Source organism: Porites lutea, chromosome 12 (genome assembly GCF_958299795.1).
Source record: "Porites lutea chromosome 12, jaPorLute2.1, whole genome shotgun sequence".
Lineage (NCBI taxonomy): Eukaryota > Metazoa > Cnidaria > Anthozoa > Scleractinia > Poritidae > Porites > Porites lutea.
The window spans coordinates 23,473,452-23,495,042 of record NC_133212.1 but is presented as its reverse complement, the minus strand read 5'-3'; the positions used below and the strand labels follow the sequence as shown (position 1 = coordinate 23,495,042).

Genomic DNA, 21,591 nt, shown 5'->3' with positions numbered 1-21,591 from the left:
CCCATGCTCCATGGGGCGGAGAGATGAAACGTCACTGGGAACGAAGCTGGTTGATTTGCCGAAGAATTCATTAATCCATAGTCTAAAAGTTAATTGGATCAAAACCGTGTCTGATCCACCAGTCATTATAGATCACTTTATTGTTCCAACGTGACCTGTTTGCTTTGAAAACAGAGATTTTAAAGGACGGATTTAGCGGCTGAAATTGTCATTACCATCTCACCTGCATAGATAACTAAACACCAATTTCGGGTTGTCGCGTGAAAATCCCAGATACTGATGTTTCTCGACTGTTAGCTTCAGTATTATATAAAAAGCGACTGTATGGGCCTATTAGCTACTTTAGGTAAATAAAAGCCATGCATGGCTTAATTTATTTTAGTACCTGTTTATTAAAGCAAACATTTCACATGTTTTGGTATCTAAACATGCACTAACTTCAACAAGTTTAGAAACCTTCATCAGAATTACGCCATTTTAAAGTAATTTTCGCAGCCTTGGCTAGGAAGTGAAGAGGCTTTTCGTGGGAGGTAAAGTCAAGGAAAACGCGAAGACGTTCTGCTTATACCACCTTTTTGATTTGTGCCGGATTATTCAACATGCCCAAAAAGTTGAGGGAGAAAGACAAGTCAGCGTCAACAGCTTTGCTCGAGGCGATAGTCATGTTACTTTTCACCGTTGTTACTTTCATGTTTTTTCTTTAAGGACATCTACATGAAGTAGTTTCATCGCAAGCTTATTCGTTTCACTTCTAAAGCTAATTTTGGGTGTGGTTCTTATGGCTAACAGATACTTTGAAGGATACAAATGCTTATATCAAGACTACATGGATTGACTGATAATGGTACTGACAATGTTTTGGGGAACAGACTGTCATGTGATAATCGCGTGGATTTCTCAAGAAGGAAATGAAGACCCGAGAAGGTCGTGTGTATACGAGCGTTTTGTAGCAAGACAGCGTTAATCATAAACGTTTTAAGTACTAAAACTCACACGGTTTTATGACCCTTTATCTCCTTGGATCGGCGCAGACTTACTCTAAGATTGTTTGACTTCTGCATTTAAAAAGATGTTTTTGATTGCGTTACTTTAAAATTAAAAGGCCAGCTGACTTTTTTTATTGTTATCCCTCCCTCTGGCAAAGGAGAGGCATAAAATATGAAGAAAATAAAATAAATCTCGTGAAGTTCAGTTTTCTGAGTGAAGCTCTTTTATTGTATTACTCTCAACTCAACCAGCCATTTTCATACATAGGTAGAGTCTACGTCCCCTACATAAGACGGTCCTGCCATTATAGGTGCTCATGTAAGCAAAGAGATGTAGCCGTTTGCAGCACAGTAATTTTAAGACCTGAGTGCTGCTTAATGGGATTGAACCCAAGATCTCCCTGTTATATTTCATGTTCATTTCTCTAGTCTTAGCGAGTCCCTCCTCATGGCCTTGTTTGTAAGGCATTTAAATTAGTTCAGTTGCCTAAATTGTTGGATTCCCTTGAGTACCCATGATGGAGGAAAAAATATGCGGATTAACATAATAAGATAAACACGCGTTAACACGCCATTACAACACGTCATGCTTTCCTCCCAAAACCGGGGTAACATCCGGGAACTTTTGTTTCCATTTAAGAACTTAGCACAGGAAGCCCAGAGGCAAATACTATGAGATGTGAGATCACTTCTAAAATAAATTCCCAATCTCCCCTCCTCTGCCCTCCTTTCCTATATAACCTTATAGAAAACCCTGATTCAGTCATATGTTAGCAACGAATACATATTGTTCTGGTAACCATGGTAACCATTCTCATCCCACGCTCGATCTAGGAAAATCGTATTCCAGATTTACCCCCCTGTTTCTTGCGTGGCATAAAAGTTCCCCCCCCCCCCCATCTTGCGTTGCGTGAGAGAGGGTGGGAAAACGGTGAAAGGCGACACTACATCAAAACAAATGAAACTGCAAACCAAACGAACATGCAAAACCGACATCTGTATTTCTTTTTCACACAAAAAAATTCTGTTTCGTCAAGAGAGAATGGTTTCGAATGTACTGACCAAGACTGTTGTTCAAGGATTTTGGATGGGATATGATAAAAAGTATAAAGGAGATTTCCATAGTGAGCAACAAAACAATGTTGATCATGTGGTTGAAAAAAATTTTTTCTCTAACCTTGCTGTTGTGGAAAACTGGATCACTGGACTGGATCACCTGCGCGACTGCGCAAGGAATGGATCAATAAATTGTGTTTTCAAATGAACTTGGGAACCCTAATTTCCTTTTATTGTGATTTCACTCAATTTATTTTGATGATAGTAAGTTACTAATATTTTATTCCAGAAAATGATTAAATTCGCGCGTGGTCGTTTTAGTTCTGCTTGACCACACCCACAAGTTTTGTCTTTATCTTTCACTTAGAAATTAATAAGCTGAACCGGAAAAAAAACACGTAAGGAGGTTACAAAAAATTTTTTGCTATGCATGTTGAAATTATAGTAGGTCGAGAAGAAATACTTGCTGAGGAAGATTCAGGGCAAGTGGGAATAAGGAACTGCCCCGCTAAGGACGTGCTTGCCGCCCGCTATAGCGAAAGTAACGCAATACGACCCCCTTGTCACGGTGTTTTCTGTTTAACAATAAATCGCAAGTGACGTGTCAAGTTATTAATAATCAGTGATCAATAAACAGCATTCCTTTACGGCATCATCGGGACGCCTCAAGTTGGTTTAACAGCGAATGCCTTGTTTTTCCCTGTGAATACCAAGTTTCAAGCAAACTCTGTTTTAAGGGGTATTTCCTGAGCACTGTTTTCGATCGCTGTTTTCATTATTTGGTAAGTAAAACTGCTGGAAACGATCTCTTGATACTGTTTTCCATGTGATTAGGTGCGATTTAAATCCATTTGCATTTGAAAAGCTTGATGCCCGTTTAGTCGGGTTCGTTTGGGAATGGAGAGTTTACTCTACCTAATTTATGCATTGGTAACTAAATAAGTAATTCGAACTCCTTCGACTTATACCAAATCGTGGTGTTATACAAAGATATTTCCCCTCTTAATTATTTCGCTTTTGATTCTACATTATGTTAATTTCCTCCAGTGATTGTCTTTTAAATGCTCACAATGACTGCGTCTTCTTCTCGTATGCTCAAATCGGCGCCAAACCTCGCCAATACAAGAGACCATCAATAGAAAAATGCCAATTTTACAAACAGTTTTCTCAAATTTTGGCAATCTGCTTGAGTTGCATAAAACTTAAGCTGTCTTCCGGAACATTCTTTGGGCATGTCCTCTGACGTCACGCTCTCCTGTTGCCAGGTAAAGACGATTCAAATAAGTGTCTGGTTTTGTTTCACTATGTTACCTGTAAGTAATCTGTAAAAATAGGGCATACCTCGTCATTCTCATAGCGATAAAACAATTTTTGTGCTTTTAAGGTAAAAATCGATTAAATCAAGAAATGTTGCGTGATGTTTATCCCAACCAAAGGAAGAAAAGCTATTTAAAACGTCACGCTTTGCATTACAGGATTTAGTATTATAATGCGGGAAGCAATTAACTTTTTGAGTAGCTTCGTCCGTTCTCACGTTGGTCCTATATATATGGCAGGAATTGTTATACCCTAGACTTATTCACTAGAGAAGAAAACCTACAGAAATCTTCATCAATTATTTCCACAGGAAAAATGCGGCTCTTTTTTACTCGGCTATTACCGAATTTTGCTTCTTGTATAAGATGATTAGTTGACCTATTAAGCTTTCGTAAGAGCCTTACCCGAAAACGCGTCTGATGAAAATTGATCGGATCGAATTCTAACAGCGAAGGCAGGAACTGTCGAAGGTCATGCATATCTGTCTGACATTATGCTTACAAACATAGGGAGGTCCTGTAAAAATTCTGCTAAGAAGCTGGAGACGGTTCCTGATTTGAGTCACCGTTTGGTGTGGACCTTGCACTGAATTTTTCGCCAGAAGGGAAAGCTCTGTCATCATAATTGTCTAAATTACACGCCTATGTTATACATAGTTGATTCGTTTATGACACTGTCGTTTTGATTCTTTTACCTCTGTTATTCTTAAAAGTTTGGCCCCGAGTGAAATTGGTCAACAAAAGTGCGTTATAGAAGGCAACCACAACTGCTCGTTTTCAGTGTTTGGTACTTGTGATGAACTGGGCAGAGATGCAAGGATAACTTGAGAACTAGGCACTACTTTCAAATTTTCATTGCTCTAAGACCGAATGACAGAGTCTTAAATTTTTTTTTATTTTATCACGTAAAGGTATTTAAACAGACGCAGTTTTCTTTAAGACGGAATAGCTTCTGCATGAAAACTGGAAAAAAGAAGAGGATTTTTTAGTATAACTTAAAAAATTAAAATGCATCTTATCAATATGCCTGCTTAGACTGCTTATACCAGTCGTCCAAAAATTACGGAAAGGGGATTCATCAGCTAACATTACATAAACTAGAAAAATTCCGTAGTTCTAGATTTTGATGTTAACTTTGCGTGTAGACAAAACTCTTTGCCTGAGTACGTTACTATTTAACGTCACAGCGAGTTCCACGATTTACTTATTCATGGTGCAAGCAGGTGTTTCGGGCTGTTTTGCCTTTTAAACGTCAAATAATAAACCGAGCGTCATTTTTGGTAATTTTTGCATATTATCATGCATAATGAGCCGTCATCTTTTTTGCTACTGCGTCTTTGCAGGTCTCCTTTAAGAGCAGTAGGTCAGATATGTGAAGGAAAATTCAAAGATCTGACAGAAACTTTTTTTCTGGCAGATCTCAGGAATGGGAAACGCAGAGTCGGCAAAGAAAAAGCATCAGAAAAAGGCGATACCACATTCAAGCGCGACATCAACTCAAGGGAAAACCTTGAACGACACGAAGAAAATCCTACTTCTACACAAATCAGATGAGGAGCAAATAAAAGTTGTTAGGAATTTTCGCGATGCTCTCACAAGCAAGGCCAATGGAAGCATTCGTGTGACAGATATCGTAAACGTTGCTGATGGAAGTGGATTTGAAAAAAGTCTGCCTTGGTTGGAAGAACTAAATAACGTTGTTCTCATCTGTTTAACATCCGAAGCCATCGCCCAGCTTGAAAAGATTGTTCGTGACAAACGATTCGCTGATGACAATGGCCATCTTCATGGAAAGGTGTTCAGTGTTTCTTTCGGAGAGAATTTATCTTCGGAATGGCCTCCTCCAGGCTTACAAAAAGGATCATTGGATGCAAGGGATTTTCACTTTGGGTTTAAGGATGTGGGAAATTTGCGACCGCAAGATTTCGAGGGATCCGACAAAATGAATGCTCTTGTTGCAGCGATTAAAGGCACAAAGTAGGCAGAATTCTAAATCGATAAAACGTTGTAGACATTTTGTGCGGCTCTTTTGGCGGTCAACGGATCTGGATAGAACTGATCTGAGAAACGTTGTTTGTTCACTGATATTTAATACACTGTCAAGTGACTGTTGTGTATATTTTAATAGTTTACAAGATATATTTGTAGGGCTCTCGTAAATGTTATACAATTCGATGTTTAATTTCAGTAATATCGGCGGAAATATTTTGTTCTTCTTGCAGGAAAAACTTGAAATACGTTGCCTAGATTTTTCAGAAAATATTTTGATTTATTTATACTAACCGAGTAGTTTGTTAGTAGAAATTCACACGTGTTTTTTGAAAGATATAGTCCTGGGCTGAGTTGCTCAAAGCTGGGTTAAGATAACCCAGGGTTAGTGCGAGATTTGAATTCAGATTTGAAAGCTTAAAAAGCATTTCAGCTTTTATTCTTTTTGTCTACAAGTTGATGATTGGAAGCTCTAAAAATAGCACAGAAAATTATTCGAAAAAATGATTTGGAACACAAGAAAAAGAAACCCGGGTTGATTTTAACCCCGGGTTAAGCGCTAATCGGCCTTCGAACAACTCGGCTCTGGTCAAGTTGTACACACAAGTTCAAATCGAAGATAAGGCTTGCAATAAAGGCTTCAAAATAGTTTTGTCACGTTTTGTTAGGTTCGTAATGAAAGTTAGACTCATTTCTCTGTCCTTTTTAAGGTAAAATCGGATTTTGTGGGGAAATGATTGTTCAAGTATGTGAAAGCGGATTTTCGACGTTTTTGCCGCTTCCTTATTGGGTAACTGTGTGAAAAGCTAATTCTTTTTGAGGGCTTACCGGATGTTGTGATAATACTTCCGGTTTTAGCCTTGCAACCAATCAAATAACAGGGAGGTTTGTCAAACGAGCGGCTTGTGACAGGGTGTAGAAAGCGTGATGGCGGAATAGTCAACCCTAGATTTTCTATAAATTTAGCTTCTCAACATGGCGAAGACAGATAATAAATGTACAAGCGTCCAAATGGAAGAGAAGAAATCAAGGGCAGGAGAAGTACACGATCTGGAAGAGCCATTTGATGAAGAGTTTTGGTTAAAGGTAAGATGTTTGCTATCATTCGAATGCAAATATTTCCACGCTTCTGATTGTCTTAATCCATAAAAGTGGACCTCGTTTTATTTTAACTAGTGCACTATTCTTATTACATATTTATATCTACTGCTTAGATGAGGATTAGATTTGAGGGCCCTGTAGTTATACTTCGAATTCAAATAGTTGGCAGATATAAGGCTACGTTAACCATATCGTCACATATTTTGAAGAATCTAGAATGCAACGTACGGTATTAGCCTGTCATCATGGATAACTGTATAAATGAAATTTTCATTCCCCAGTCTTGGTAATGTCAGATTTTGTCCCTTTGTCGCTACAGACTTAAGTGAGACTATAAATTTTGTACTGAGTTGCAGTTGCTTTCATGTATGTTATGTTAACTATCATTCATTCGGCATATGGTCGTGTTTTGTCCAATATTTACCCCTATTTAGCCACTTCTCTAACGCTATTACTCTGGAACACTAGTTAATATTGATCATTCCAACAAAACTACTCAACATCAGGCTAATAATATTATTGTCCCTTCCTGGATAACTTTTCGAGTCTGACCGACTCTACCATTAATTCATACACTAGGGGGTTCCCCTGGGGTACCCCTGTCGTGATCATAGGTTCAAAATTAACATACACATCAAAGTAAAAGGTAAACTATGGAGAATATACTCTATTATTATCCGTTGTGCTCACCATCTGTTTTCTCATTGGTTAAGGGCATACAGTTAATTTTGGAACTCAGTGCAACCTTCAGATTAGTTATTTAGTTATCTGCTAACAGATTACTGACTAATCTGTAGGTTGCACACACAATGTGTGATTTCCAAGAGCGATGTCAAACTGTGCTCCATGCGATTCTTTGTTTGACTTTATTTTCTTCAAAACAATGTATCATAAAACAATTTATTATTAGATTCGGTTTTTGTGATATCCTAAATAATCAAGATCTTAGTAAATGTTATCAGCCTCGGCCATCGGCTCGGCTGACAACACTTACCTCGACCTTGATTATTCCAGATATCACAAAAACCTCATCCAATAATTGTTTAGTTTCTACTGTATTGAAATCCCAGTTATAAGTCCCTCCTCCTACTTGGTGAATCACCCTCTGGCTTCAGGCCCATCTATTCAGGCCCTTCAATCATTGTCGCCAGTCTCTAACCCTCAATTTTTACTAGTATTATATAATAAACATGTACCCTTATCCCAAAGATGTATTAAATGCTCTTGAAAATAATTTCAGTCAACACCCCTATGAGTCGTATAAGCCTATATGTATAGCTGGAGTTTTATTGAATTGGCTCGGTCAGGGTCATAATGGCAGTTCTTGTATACTTATAAACAGACATTTGAGTTCCATACTGAGGAAATAAAGCTCATGTATCTTACCAGTCGCGGATACACACCGGTTTCCACCATTTTATGAAAATCAATCAGATCTGTCACAATAAATATATTTTTAATGATAATAAAAAAACTTTTCAAGTTGAAATCAAGAGCTGAAATAATCCGCCTATTTGTAAGGCTTCACCCAAGGAGAATGGCCAACATCCTGTCATGACTCAGAAACGCAGGAAAGGGGACTTTAGGGAATTAAAATCAACAAAATTTCAAGGAGGATCTTTTCCTAATTCCCCTAGAAGCTTGCGCCTTCACTGCTCGTTTAGGAAGTTGGACGGTATTTTTCCTAGATCTGTGCCTGCTTATGGAGTATAATAAATTGAATGTACTTGGGATTAAACTTTGGTTCTTCGGGTTTATTAACTTGCAGCTAGTTTTGTCCTTAATGTTAAAATCTTTTACCAGGCAAAAAAGGAACAGACCCCCTGTATTTGTTCAAAAATTAAATATAGCCTTGTAAATTAAAGGTACAAGAAAAGTTTGATGCCAAAAAGGTATCATGGAACAGGGCAATGGATGAAGTTAGGACAGACCGACTGTTAGCAAAGCATGGCAAAGACACTATTCTGATTTTGATTCGTGACTGGCCTAATAGTGAGAAGTACAAAGGAAAACCGGAGCTAGTGGTCAGCTTAGAATACTTGGTGAGTATGCTAAGACATCTCTATTTACACAGTGGTTTTAAAATTCTTCACATTTTACATCAGGATGTGAGGTTTGAAACCCTGTTGATGGTTCCAATGAAGTAGTTTCAAAGAGAAAAGAAACATTACTCCATGTTATCTTTCTCCACTTACTGTACATAAATAAATGAGGGGCAATATTTGTGAGTTTGTAAAAATTTTAGTCATCTCATCTCTTCTGCCAGGCACCTGACTTTAAACTGCAAGTCTTTGAGACTCTTTTAATTTTTTCCGATCTGATCATTTCTTAGTAGACCATTCTTTATCCCTTTGTTAAATTCCTTAGGTATAATGATATGTAAGATTATGTTAAGACGATCAAGTGCACTGACTCAAAATCATTAAGTCTGTTCAGAACGGACAGGCCAAACACCTTTAATAATTACCATGTCCAGAGGTATACACGGTATGCCCTTTATAGACAACATTAAAACATTGCTCCTCTCAAGGCCACTCCGTAGTATGTCAATAAGTTCACCATGTGATGGGTGAGCTTCAATTCCAGCTATTCAGGGAGTTTTCAATACGACTACACATAATGTACATAGACCAGTTTATCCTTTGGTAGACTAGTGGTCTAAAAGCAGTGCTACCCCTCCACCCCCGCACTCCCACGGATACGGCCATACATGGGTTAGTAGTGTCCCATCTGATAGTGTGGGGCGTAGCCACTGTTAGTTGTACTTTTCTTTAATTTCCACTGCCCCCATTTGAAACCTTTTAAGTAGTGTCATTTAGATGCAAAACTTCCTGTTTCATTTTAGCGTTGACTGACACTACCATTACGGTACTGTGTTAATTTGTTTTGCAGATAAGTCGATTCACAGAAATCATTTTAGAACAGGACAACGATGAAGAGTACAAGTATTTCCGAGTCGAAGAAGACCCTGCTCGTCCAACTCTACTCCATCTTGTAGCAGAGCGGAATTTCCTGCATGTGGCAAAATTACTCACTGAAACGTATCCCTCACTTTTATATTTGGAAACTGAAGAAGTTTCTGGAGAGAGGGCTTATTTGCCTGTGGAAAAGGCTCTCTTGTCATACCAAGATGAAACAGCAGCATATCTTATATCACAGATGAAACATGACTGGTGGGTGAAAACTGCTATTATGATCAGAGTTTTTCATATGCACTTTTATCATATTTGCATGGAAAAGGTGTGTTATAAATTTTAAATAAATAAAAAGTTATCCTAAATTATTAGTTTCAAGCTTACTTTGTGATAGAAATGTAAGGTTTCTAAATGGACAATCATGATTGCCATTTTCAGAATGTGTTTAATATTCTGCAAATAATTTTTGCTTATTAGTCTCACTTGCTTTAGCAGCAAGACTCTAAGAATGCAAGGGTTTCTTTTTTCTGGTGTGCGCACCGAAAGGAGGGTTGTGGTCACAGCCATTCCTAGCAGAGACCGTGGAAACTGAAGATAGAATAGTGACGTGTCACAGCACCATACTTTATTTTGTGAAGAACTAGCTTAGTAAAGATGGATGTGAAAGATGTTGAGCTTTTCCAGAACAGGTCGGTCCACGAATTCTATCGCTTGAAAGCGTTGATTACTTTGGAACAAGTGAATACTTTAGTGAAAACTTCAATGGTGGGGCTATAAACTGGTCGGATGTTGTACGCTTTAATTGTATGCAAATGAGTCTCTTGTGATGAGCATGCAGTTTATTTTCAGTGATGATTGAAATGACGTGCCATGTTCATCACATTTTTGGTCTCTGGCAATGATGTAATTTGTCTCAAATTGATTTTTGTGTGTTTATACAAGTGTACTCAATCATCATTATAATATAAAAAGTAAGTATCCTGAAGAATACTCGACCATTGATAAAGTAGGAAGTGAAAAACTTTTAGCAAGAAAATCCTGTTTCGTGTAGAATTAATCGCCTCCTCATTTCTTATCTAATCTCCAAACAAGCAAGACTTAATGCTTTTTTAAGAGTGTTCTTGTTTCACAAGTGTTCTGGGCATTTTGGTTGGTCATCACACTCATTGGATGGTCAGTGGTATTCTGGGGAGAAGATGAGTGGTAAATTGAATAAATAAATAAATAAGTTACTTAATCATCCTCCACCTTGTTGGACTTTTCAGGGATAATAAATGCATCAAGTGGATCATAACAAGGTTAAGAGTCCTATTTAGTAGAAGGTGGACCAGTTAGCTATATGTAAGCGTGGTCGAGGATTTGAACACTGGAATACCAGGAACAAATCCAGCTAGCAGTCAGTGTGTGTGAGACTTGAACCCGGGACCTCTGGATTACAAGTCCAGCATGCTGACTGCTCAGCCACAATGCCTCCTTGATGTTAATTATTTTATTTTTTTTCCTACCAGGGTTCATGAGCTGTTCTTGTACAATGATGAGTTGAAGAAATCAAAGTTTAGTTTTGGACACTTCATCAGTCATAAAAATTCTGTAACAAATAAATATGACATGAAGGTGAGATATATGGCGGTATTATATACATGTATTCAGTATACATGTATAGATGAATATCTATTTATTCAATCAACTAGGAACTAAGCCCCGTTTAGATGGAGAAAACTTGCCTTGGCCCCGGGGGGGGGGGGGGGGGGGGTGGTTTGGTACTCCTAGGAATTCTTGGTGGGAGTGTGCCGCCTGGGACTCCAAATGCCAACCCTATTTCAGACCAAAAAATGTAATTTTCCACTCAAAAGAATTCTTCAAATCCATTTCGAATTTGCATATTTTTCTTTCTTTCTTACATCTGGAATTGACATGATAAATACATTCACACAAGCTCCCCCAGTTCCCTCAAAAACCATACCCGTTTTCAGACCAAAATGGCGTAAAAAGACCCTACCCGATGGGGGGGGGGGGGGGCACATACCTATATAGCTTATGTAAGGAGGTACCCCCCCCTCCGGGCCCTGGGTGACTCAAGGAGGGCTAATTGCCCACTCAAGTTACCTGGGCGAGCCAACGTTTCCTACATTTCCCTACTAAACTTGGTGAACCATTTTCTTGAATATAAACGCTTGCTCAAGTTGACTTTTCTCTTTCCCAGGACAACTTTTCTATATTATATAACTGGGTGCCTAAATTTCATGTAGGACTTTGATTATTGCACTACATGTACTTTTAAGTTTATCACACTCTTCATTAATTTTTAATAATGTGCGTTACCACAAAATGCATTTGTGGCCAAGATGGTGGCCATACAGAAAACGGGTAAAGTTCAGGTACTTTTAAACAATATTTTTAGTGAAAATTCCTGGAGTTATTGTTGATGAAAAATAATAAAGAATAACCTGTTATTTTATCGAGATAGTACATTTAAAAGTCTTATGGCAGTATTTCCTTCACAAACAACAGAAAATTACTATCCTACAAAATTCGAAAGCAAATAGTTTTCTTTGAACCGTTCACGGCTTAAGACGTATGATAGGCATTTACGAAAAATTATTCGCTTCTCTGCTGCCATGCATCGTTTTGAAAAAAATACTTCGCAAAGAACCAGTCGAACATATATAGCATGAGGACTCTTGTAGACTAAGCTCTTCCCCGACAAGCGCGCGATAAATAACTCAGTTATTCTTAAATGTGTTTTTGTCCACTAGAAAACAGTGGTAGCAGTGTTGGATCGACTTGTCAACCCACACTGGCCTTACTTACCAGAGAAAAGTAAAGAGCTAGGGGACAACAGTGATCGCATTGAACGAGCATGGAGTAGTGTCCCTGATGACCCAATGAACTATGATTTCTTCTATCATATTTTGGATGCTGATGAAGAAGGGAGGCAACCGAAAATCGATGAGCAAACCTTGAATGAGCTTTTTAACAAGAAATCCATGTCTTGTCTTCGCCGGATTGCCGAGAGTGATGATAAGGTGCGGAGTATTTTGAGTGTCGTGTGAAACTATACGCTGTGCAGTCATAAGATGCTTGTTCTGGAGCCTGCTTTTCACATGGTTTCTACTATCTTCGACAAAAACTGTGCGATAGTTACGGTCGTTGAGGACCTGTATTAGGCACGTTGCGAAACTACGAGGCAAATGGTAACGAGACCGTCAGAAAAGCCGCTTTTTTGACGATCTCTGCACGATCCCAATAAGGTTGCAAGAAAGCGTGAGGCACGTGCAGAGTCATTGTTTTTCTCATTAAAACCTATTGAATAGGATTAATGAGCAAAACAACAACTCTGCACGTGCATCGCACTTTTTGTCAACTTCTGCTCCCAACAAGGTGAAAAAATTCTACTATATCTTTCTGAACTCGGACGTGGTCCTCTCTCTTCGGCCCTAGCTTAATTTTGCACCTTTTTTAAAGACTGGACGAGTTGGAGTCATCCAAGCCAGTTTCTCTGGTGTCCCCGTTGTCAGATCGTAAGGAGCGGTTAAATTTTATCAGTCATCCTAGCGATCATGCAGCCTGGCGTTCTCGCGCGCCTACAAAAAATTCCTCTTTGTTCTTCTCTTTTGAACGTGGTGATCATGTGGAAAGCAGGCGTTTCTCACGTGACGCCGACAATGTAATTTCTCTACGAGTAAGCGAAGAGTGGGAGGGGTAAGGGGTGGTGCTTCGATTACTCATTGCTAGCGTGACCCGAAAAACAGCTAGGAATTGGTGTTTTTTGTTTGTTATGAATCGTGTCTGTCTGTCTGTATATCTTAGGCATCTCTCTTTCGTCGATTTTTAAACAACATTAACGAAAAGCTCCGTCCAGACAAAACAAGAAAGACAGATGAGCGAGATTAGGAACAAGGGATGTCGCTATGTGAAGGAATCACTACCCATCTCAATCAGAGGAAACTGATCAAGTTAATGTATTTTTGCTGGGAAGAAATCATGTGGAAATATATAAAATTATGATGTCTGTAGCTGAGATAAGAGGATCCTCTCTTGATGTTCAGAAGTACAACGAGTCTTGTTTGAGCAATATTTGTAAATAGAATGCTTGAATTAGAGATAATGACACAACGCGGGAAAAAGAAGAAAAATTTAAAAAGACGTTATCTAAGGAATTTCAAAGACGGTTTGTAATTTTTAAGTATAATAGCAGTCATGTATCAGATATATTTTAAGACTAAAAGAAACTCTGTATGCATAGCTTTTTAATTTAAATTTTTAATTTGAAATTTGAAGCGCAAAGAATGTCAAATAAAATGTTTTAACGCCGTCATTTTTAAGATGTCATTTGGTTATTGGAAGGAATTTTATGCTTAATTTCCTTTATGTATTAGGTGAGAAAAGATTAATTAGTGTAAAGTAAAGAAGGTTAGCTTCTCGTTATGAACCCTGCGTTTATGTCCTGCCTGTTGCGTGAAAATTCTTATATAATGATGCGTTGCGCGGAGGCAATAAATCAGGAAAATGTTGCATTTCAACACACAGCACTGTCTGAATCTATTTTGATTTGTTAAACAAGTGTAATGCTCGTACTGTAAGTACTTCTCAGGGCAGGACACCCAAGTTCCAGCTGGCAATGTATTGGTGTGGTTTTAACTTGCGGCTTTCATGATAAGACGTGGTTACACATGGTGCTCTTTCCCATTAAAAAAAATAGGCCAACCTTATAATGGTCAAATGTTCGGATTTCATCCACAGACTTGAAATTAAGAGTCACCTTGAATGTGTGTATCCTTGACAGTAATAAACAGTACCAAAGGAAAGTATACTCATTAGCTTTCATATGAATAGTCACATGTTCAGGATTTCAGCTTGACGTGGTGGAAACTTTCCCTGACCTGGATGTTACACTGCATAGTGAATGAATTTGGTGACAGGCTGAAAATAAAAGCTAATAAGCATCTAAGCGGTGTGACAAGTATGTTGGTATTTAATGGTAGATTTTCCATGAACTCTAAGACAGGAATTTATCAAAAATGACGACTTGCCTCCGGAGGGATTCGAACCCTCGATCAGTGGTTTAAAAGACCAGCGCTCTTACCGCTAAGCTACGAAGCAGTTGATATATTTTCTTATTGATTTAATGTACTGCATAGTAAGAGTAGACTTTCGAAACCAAAGAGATTGGTTGTTGATAGGTTTGATCGTTTGCATCCGAGAGGAAGTGAAATTTCAATTATAGTTTAATTGATTTAGAGGGTCTTAAATTGGCTTCTCTGTCTTTACAAGTCCAGGAATGTACTATATACTGGGTGGATTTAGTCAAGGAAACGTTTCCAGCAATTAAAAGTTTCTTTGGTTATGAATTGGGTAGTTTATTATACTCTTCGTGTCCCGTGTCCCGTCCCGTGCTCGTCCCGTAAATGAGCTCAATTTATGATAGAGCTGTTGTGTTTATTTAGTAGCACTTTCATTAGTTATAGTCATCTTCGCCTAAATGAAGTGTTGTAATTTATTTGAAGACGCTTAGAGGTGTTTAGACCCTTTATTCTCTCTACATTCGATAAGAATTGGCCAAGGCAGGAGAATCAAGCGACTGATCGTTGGCACATGCTGTAATGTGATTTTTCATGTTAAACCGACTTCAAACGTAGTGAAAAGGATAGTGTTTTGATCCAAGAGGCACATTCTATCGCAAATGAAAAATAATCACGGTTATTTTAAGACAGTGTAACTTCAGAAATATATTCGCTTATGTGTGCTTATGATGTAACTGATAGTAGGTTATCGTACCTTATGGTTATTTTCTTGAAAATCACTTGAGTTTATCTTATTGGGGGTGTAAAGAAATCCATCTTTGAAAAAGGCGTCATAATTTTATTTTAGCAACTTTTTGCAAAAGAACGTCATAATATTCTTATTATCATAGAAATATTTGGAATCAGGTTCACCGCAAACGACAAAAGTCAGATTCAAGTTAACAGTTTCACAAATTAAAGAGAAAAGAGGGTATGAAAACCATCCGAAACTAATTCTTTTGAATGAGACCGGAATGAATTTTTTTTATGATCGTGTAGATTTAAAGAACGTAAAATAAGAAGTAAAGGGAGGACTTGGTCATATCTGAGTACAAATTGAGGTTGCCGATTTCCGTATCTATGCTGTTTTTTTTTTTTCTGAATGTTTTTTCTTTTCTTTATCCCTTTTAATTTGACCATAACACTTGCGTTAATGTTTGGTGTAAAATTTGAACGTTAACCTTTGACCTTTTTGCATTGTACCGTCAGGAGGCCATTCAACACCCTGTAGTAAGAATGTTGGTTATGAGGAAATGGAACAAATTTGGACATTGGTGGTTTTGGTGAGTTTTGCTGGTGTTCAGCATTTCATCGATATTCTTTTGACTAATAACATAGCAGCAAAGACAAAAGCTATCATAGCCTACGATAAAAAAAGTGTAGTCCACTACAATTCTGTTGTCAGTTGTCGTAAAGCTGTTCCTCAGCGCTACCCTCAGCCTGAACCTGAAACAGCCAACATTTTGAGACGCCACCGCTGGTTTCTCCGCGAAATGTCGTCTTAGAAACGAGCGCAGAAATTCCATAGTGATGAAGTGTCATTACTCAGATCAGAGCAGTGCTTCTGATTGGTCGTGCCGCGAGGGAAATTTGCTTCAGCCAATCAGAAACACTACTCAGATCTGGGTAGTGACACGTCATCAGTATGGAATTTCTCCGCTCGTTCCGGGGACCTCATTTCGTTTGAAACTAGTGGCTGGCTTACGAAATGTCGCTTGTTTTCTCAGGTTACACTTCCCTTCTTCTTACTGTTTTCACCATGTTCTTAAAGTCATTGGGCTAAGGTGGCAAGATTGAGCTTGGAACAAGGTAATACTTTCCTATTTTTTTCCGTTGCAGCGTTCAGGCGGCTTTCTACGTACTGTTTCTACTAGTGTTGTCCTACGCGCTTATTTACGGCTCAACAAGAGAAGATCCAACTCAATACAGTGGAAAAGCAGACGGACTTCGACTGTTTTGCGAAATTACCACCATCATTTTTCTAATGTTCTACTCTTTCGAGGAAGTCAATCAAGCGGAAAGGTGAGTTCTCAAAATTGTAAGCTTACCCCCATTTTCGATTCCTAATGACGAAAGGATTAAACTATATTAAGATGTGGAAGAAAAAAATTGAATAGAAAGGTTATTAAATTACAGTCGAACTTAAACAAGTGGACACCTCAGATGGGCGGTGGACACCTCCCTGAAACGGACGACACTTGTTCATACAAACACCGCGGCTTTATTTGTATCCCCAAGCGGACACCCGTCATAAGTGCACACATGTTCATGGTTCCAACCACTATAAACACTAATTTCTAAACTCCCTTAAGGGGGGGACACCTCCCCTAAGCGAACACTTTTCCGGGCCCGGAGGGTGACTACTTATCGGAGGTTCGACCGTACATTTTCTTCAGTTTTGGTAGGTAGGATGTAACATAAAAAGCCGTTATCACGTTTTATTGTGCCCGGTCCTTTCCGTTTTTCTAAGGGACAAATGATTTAAAACTTTGCTCCTTATAATGAAGTGCGAAAGACACGATGACCTCTAGTGACCTCTGTATTAACGAGACATTTGTTGTTATTGGATTAAATGTTAACCTGACTCTTGTTTAGGGCAAACTACGCGACGGAGCACACGCTTAGCTGATAACAGTGTTGATTTACTTTTGTGTTTCCTTTGTCCAGAGAATGGAACTCTTATTTCAGGGATCCCTACAACTATTTTGATTGGCTGGGGCTTGTGTTGATGTTCCTTGTCATTCCTCTACGGTTTGCTGAAGTCCAGTCTCAATGGAGTGTCGCTGGACTCGGCTACTTGTTCAATTTTCTCAGGCTCTTCAAGTTCTCCTGTGTTTCAAGGTAATGCATTTTGTTGGAACAGCGTATTCAAACGCGCACTAATACATATTATAGCAATACTTTTTGGTTCTTTGTGCCACAGGAAGGAGGGTAGGATCTCCCAACGTGGTAGTCCTGTGATTTACGTTCCTCACAGTAGTAAACTGTTACCTTTTTTTGGCAGAACCACAGGCCTCTACACGAAGACTCTCGCCAAGATAATTTACAGAGACATCACTCGCTTCAGTGTGGTATTCCTTATCGTTTTTATTGGATTCTGCGGAGCTATGTTCATGGCGCTGAAAGCCACAGACAAACAAGATCTGTTCACGTAAGATGCTTCTCTATTGTAATCACAACATGAGGCCGATTAATTCGGTTGGTGGAGCTATAGGGTCGGAGATCAAAAGTTTTGACACTGTCATCCTATTGTTGGTGTTATATAGACCTTGTCACGGTTTTCGACGCCATCTTGACGAGTAGGCAAACGTGTGAGAAATTACAGTGTTTGTATGAGAATCTAATGTCGAATAATTTCCGTAAAACGGCTGTTCTGAACAAAATATCAACTGTAAACTAAAGCTACAAAGCAAAGGATTGTCCAAAAAAAAAATTGGGGGCGTACCTGTGCTTAAATTTCTCCAGAGGCTTGCTTTAGATTTTCCATATATTTGTCTGTAATTTTCCCTGGACTTTCTTACAGACAAATGTATAGAAAATTTTAAAAAGTGGTTCTAAGTCTTCTAGTGCATGTAACGCCTTCAAAGTTTATCAGGAGAATCCTTAGGAGTGAAGCTTTAGTTTACAATCACATTTTTTTCAGAACAGCCGCTCTACGGAAATGATTCGACATTAGATTCGCATACAATCACTGTAATTTCTCATGCGTTTGCCTACTCGTAAAGATGGCGTCGAAAACCGTGACAAGGTCTATTGCAGTGAATGGATAATTCTGTCCGGGGAATTCTCCAGAATCGGGCCTTCTCACTTGGTACTGAGCTATTTGGTTAGACTTGATGCTTTAGTACTCCAGGGGTAGTGGCAATGCTCAAAATGTAATGTAAGCGAAACCCTTCTCATCCTACCTTGAAACTCACTTAACTCTTCACAGTCCTCTATTTTCTAGTATTTTAATTGACGAAGGCGCCATGCCATGCCAACTGACGCGAGTGTCAAAGCTCGGCGCTAAGGGGTTGGGCGACTGGATTTTTTGCTTGCTCGCCCGTCCCAGACCCCACTCTCTGGTGCTTTGCGCTTACCCTTGTTTTGTTTTCTTTGTCGCCATTTGCGACGAAAGTGGTGAGACTGAACAATCTTGAGAAGCACGTGACGTCCTTCTGCCATGGAGATCATTTCTGGCTTGACGTTTATGTTTGCAGGTACACTAATCTTGCGTTTTATTTTTCTTTCTTTTTCAAGGAATTACCTCTGGTTGATGCTGGCCGCTGTAAGAGCTCTTGTTGAACAGCAACCCGTAGAAGAAGACTATTCTAAGTTCAGGTAAACAATAGGAGGAAATCCAGCTTCCACTACATTTTAAATTTTATGTAGAGTATACGCTCATTATCTAGCTTTAGTAGATTATACGCTCGTTTTCTAGCTTTACTAGAGTATACGCTCGTTATCTAGCTTTACTAGAGTATACGCTCGTTATATAGCTTAATTAGAGCATACGCTCGTTATCTAGCTTAACTTTATTCGTACGAACATGTTAATACACAAAAGAGAAACAACCGTGCACGGCTTTGAGATTCGAGAGACTTTTTTGTGTCATTGTAACACCCACTGTAATATTTTCTATATTTTCTTTTTTTTTTTTGTTCACAGCTGGCTGGCAATCCTTATTCTTCTTGCCTACATGGCCATGGTTATTGTCATTCTTCTCAATGTTCTCATCGCTCAGCTTAGTTTCACTTACACTGAAGCTAAGAAGAACGCCAAGCTGCAGTACGCTGTCGATAGAATGATCATCATCACTCGCTTGGAGCACAGCAGATTTGCTAGATTTGTAAGTTTCTACGTCCTTGAGGGTAACAAAGGGCTTATAATTTAACCGGCGCTCTTTCATAACTAACCGCCCAGTGAATGACGACGCGCAACCTTTTGTAAGAATCCTTATTGCTCCTGTATTAATTTTATTGTATCGCGGCGTTGCGCAATCTCGTTTGCCCCGAACCGAAGAACATCGTAAAGGCAGGGTACAAATTGACTAAGTTGTCCGTCCTCTTTTTACTGTAGAATCTCCGAGTCAAATATTACCAAGAAGGCGATCGAGTCAGCGAAACTATGCTCGCTAAAGGTAGGTTATAATTAACAGATCGCTCATTTTTCGTCTTTTTTAGCACCAGTGTAATTTCGATATAAAGTTGGAATAAGAACTTTCGGAAAAAGCGTAGCATGAAAAAGTGCCATGTATGTTATTACTAATCGCATAGGAGAGTCATAGAGTGTATTTGTGAATGGATAGAACTGAAATAAAGTGAGACGAAACAGTTACTTTAATTCTCGGAATCCTGCTTGTGAGGTGAGAGGCCATCATTAGAAAACGAGAGGCACTATCAGTAAGCAGTCGAATTCATTAAAGCGAAAAACAAAAGGGGGCTCGCCTACAGGCCGGATAAGAGAAGCGAAACCCATCTTACCTCGCTCACTTTCTTTCCCGCTCTTTTCAGCGCCCGCGCGTCTTATGCGGTAATAACACGAAATGGGCGCTGAGAAGGAGCATGTAGGTATATGGGACTTCGCGTCATTATGAGTGGTATTTATTTTTTTGCTTCGTTTTTATATGTGTAGAGATGCTAGAGTATAGTGATGAGCGAAGTCCATGGGAATCAATGGAGGACAAACTTACGTTAATCAGGTAGGCATACAAACGAGAGGGTTCCAGTGAAATGCGCTTTTGGTTACTGTTACACTTTTCCCTCTCAACCTCGGACGTTCGTGAGGGAGGACTGAAGTCAAACATGTGACAAATACCTAAAAGCCTTTACCTAGGGGTAGAGAAGCTCAGGTTTTTAGTTGAAAGAATCGTGTTTTGGAACCGTCGCTTCTGCGAGAACTACTGAATTGAAAAAGAAAATCGGGGCAACCATATCCTCGCAAGCGTACAGGCAGCTGTCAGCAAGCTGTTAAATTGTTACCAGCTGGCATTTGTATCCCTTTAATTTTTTTTCTATTTATTTTCAGGGACCTGATGCGAAAAGTGGTCCGAAAAGTGGCGGAAAAGAGCGAGTGAAACTTAGTCCAGCTTAAACTAATGGAGACTGAATACGGACGGTTTTTTAATTTACAGCTTTCCTTCTGTAAATGTTTAATATCACACAAGCAGTGGCGTGATGGTTACGTTAAAGATCATAGGGAGTTGCAAGTAACATAGGAAGAATGAATCGAAAAATATTGGCGGGCATGAGCAAAAAGCGGGGGAAGTTACAAAACCCCTAGTCATTTTCCTAGTCTGGTGGTGGTGGTGTTAGATCTGTCTGTACAGTTATTCGAGTAGTTTCTTATTTTCCCACTAGATTCTGCAACATCCGTCTACCGTGTTAAATGTACTGTTTTTAAGTAAAATAATATCGGAAGTTTTTACTTCTCCGTTGGGACTAATTGGTATTTATTATTTCAGCGTTTTGAAATGACTCTTTTACACTGTAAAAGGTATTAGCAACAAGTATTTAAAACTGTCTTGTAAAATAATCAATCATCATTCTTCTAGCCTCCTTTGAAACAAAATAGTTCCGAGGGACGTCTTTCCATCTAAGTTAGTGGGGGAGGAGGAGGTTAAAAAAGGCGAAGGGGGGGGGGGGGGAATAAAAAACCCGAGGGATAAGGTTAGTTTTAAATGACACGTCTTACATGTTTTTATTGTTAATTTCTGGTTGCAGTTTTAACATTTTAGAAGTAATTGAATCAAATAAAATTACAACAACGATTGTCATTGTGTAACATAATAAAGCTTAGTAGCCACGTATCACGTGGTAAGGCAAACTATCTACTCGCCGTCTATGTTGTCATATTTCTGGATCTTTTGGTATCCTGGTCTTGTTTCTGCAGAGAACAGAAAGACTAAACGTTACAATCATTTATTTAAGAAAATTTTGTTGGGCAGTGAATCGTGGTTGACAGCTTAAACTGCGGTGTAGAAAAATATTCAGAGGAATCTTACTGACAAATAAAACCTAAATGTAATCATAATGATATTTTAAGGAATCATTGGGTATATACCAATTGCTCCTGGACTTAAACGAGTATGTGGACCTCCCGTACTTATTTCAACATTTACGTTTCCAGAACACAAACAACCAGTCGGTAAAGTGTGACAAAAATCTACCTGCAGGTTCTATTTCAG

At 38.9% G+C, this 21,591-nt stretch overlaps 2 protein-coding genes and 1 non-coding gene across 3 annotated transcripts; 2 read left to right on the top strand and 1 right to left on the bottom strand.

Annotated features, from left to right (window-relative positions):
- Window positions 1-2,674: 2,674 nt before the first annotated feature.
- On the top strand, window positions 2,675-5,545 carry LOC140953564 (uncharacterized). Its single transcript, XM_073402976.1, has 2 exons — window positions 2,675-2,824; window positions 4,776-5,545. Exon 2 carries the CDS (start codon window positions 4,785-4,787, stop codon window positions 5,337-5,339), a length of 555 nt encoding a protein of 184 aa, XP_073259077.1. The 5' UTR covers window positions 2,675-2,824; window positions 4,776-4,784; the 3' UTR covers window positions 5,340-5,545.
- Window positions 5,546-5,923: 378 nt separating this feature from the next.
- On the top strand, window positions 5,924-21,262 carry LOC140953562 (transient receptor potential cation channel subfamily A member 1-like). Its single transcript, XM_073402974.1, has 14 exons — window positions 5,924-6,433; window positions 8,314-8,490; window positions 9,341-9,621; window positions 10,872-10,977; window positions 12,120-12,389; window positions 15,636-15,709; window positions 16,266-16,448; window positions 17,094-17,267; window positions 17,431-17,577; window positions 18,666-18,746; window positions 19,074-19,254; window positions 19,485-19,545; window positions 20,040-20,106; window positions 20,433-21,262. The coding sequence occupies exons 1-14, from the start codon at window positions 6,323-6,325 to the stop codon at window positions 20,479-20,481; spliced, it is 1,962 nt and encodes a 653-aa protein (XP_073259075.1). The 5' UTR covers window positions 5,924-6,322; the 3' UTR covers window positions 20,482-21,262.
- Trnak-uuu (transfer RNA lysine (anticodon UUU)) lies at window positions 14,393-14,466 on the bottom strand. Its single transcript has one exon. It is a non-coding gene; the product is annotated as a tRNA-Lys (tRNA).
- Window positions 21,263-21,591: the final 329 nt, after the last annotated feature.

Coding starts and splice junctions, on each gene's coding strand:
- LOC140953562 (XM_073402974.1), top strand. CDS start 6,323: ATGGCGAAGACAGATAATAAATGTACAAGCGTCCAAATGGAAGAGAAG. Junction 10,978..12,119: donor CAAATAAATATGACATGAAG/GTGAGATATATG, acceptor TTTGTCCACTAG/AAAACAGTGGTAGCAGTGTT. Junction 19,255..19,484: donor ACAGCAGATTTGCTAGATTT/GTAAGTTTCTAC, acceptor TTTTTACTGTAG/AATCTCCGAGTCAAATATTA.
- LOC140953564 (XM_073402976.1), top strand. CDS start 4,785: ATGGGAAACGCAGAGTCGGCAAAGAAAAAGCATCAGAAAAAGGCGATA.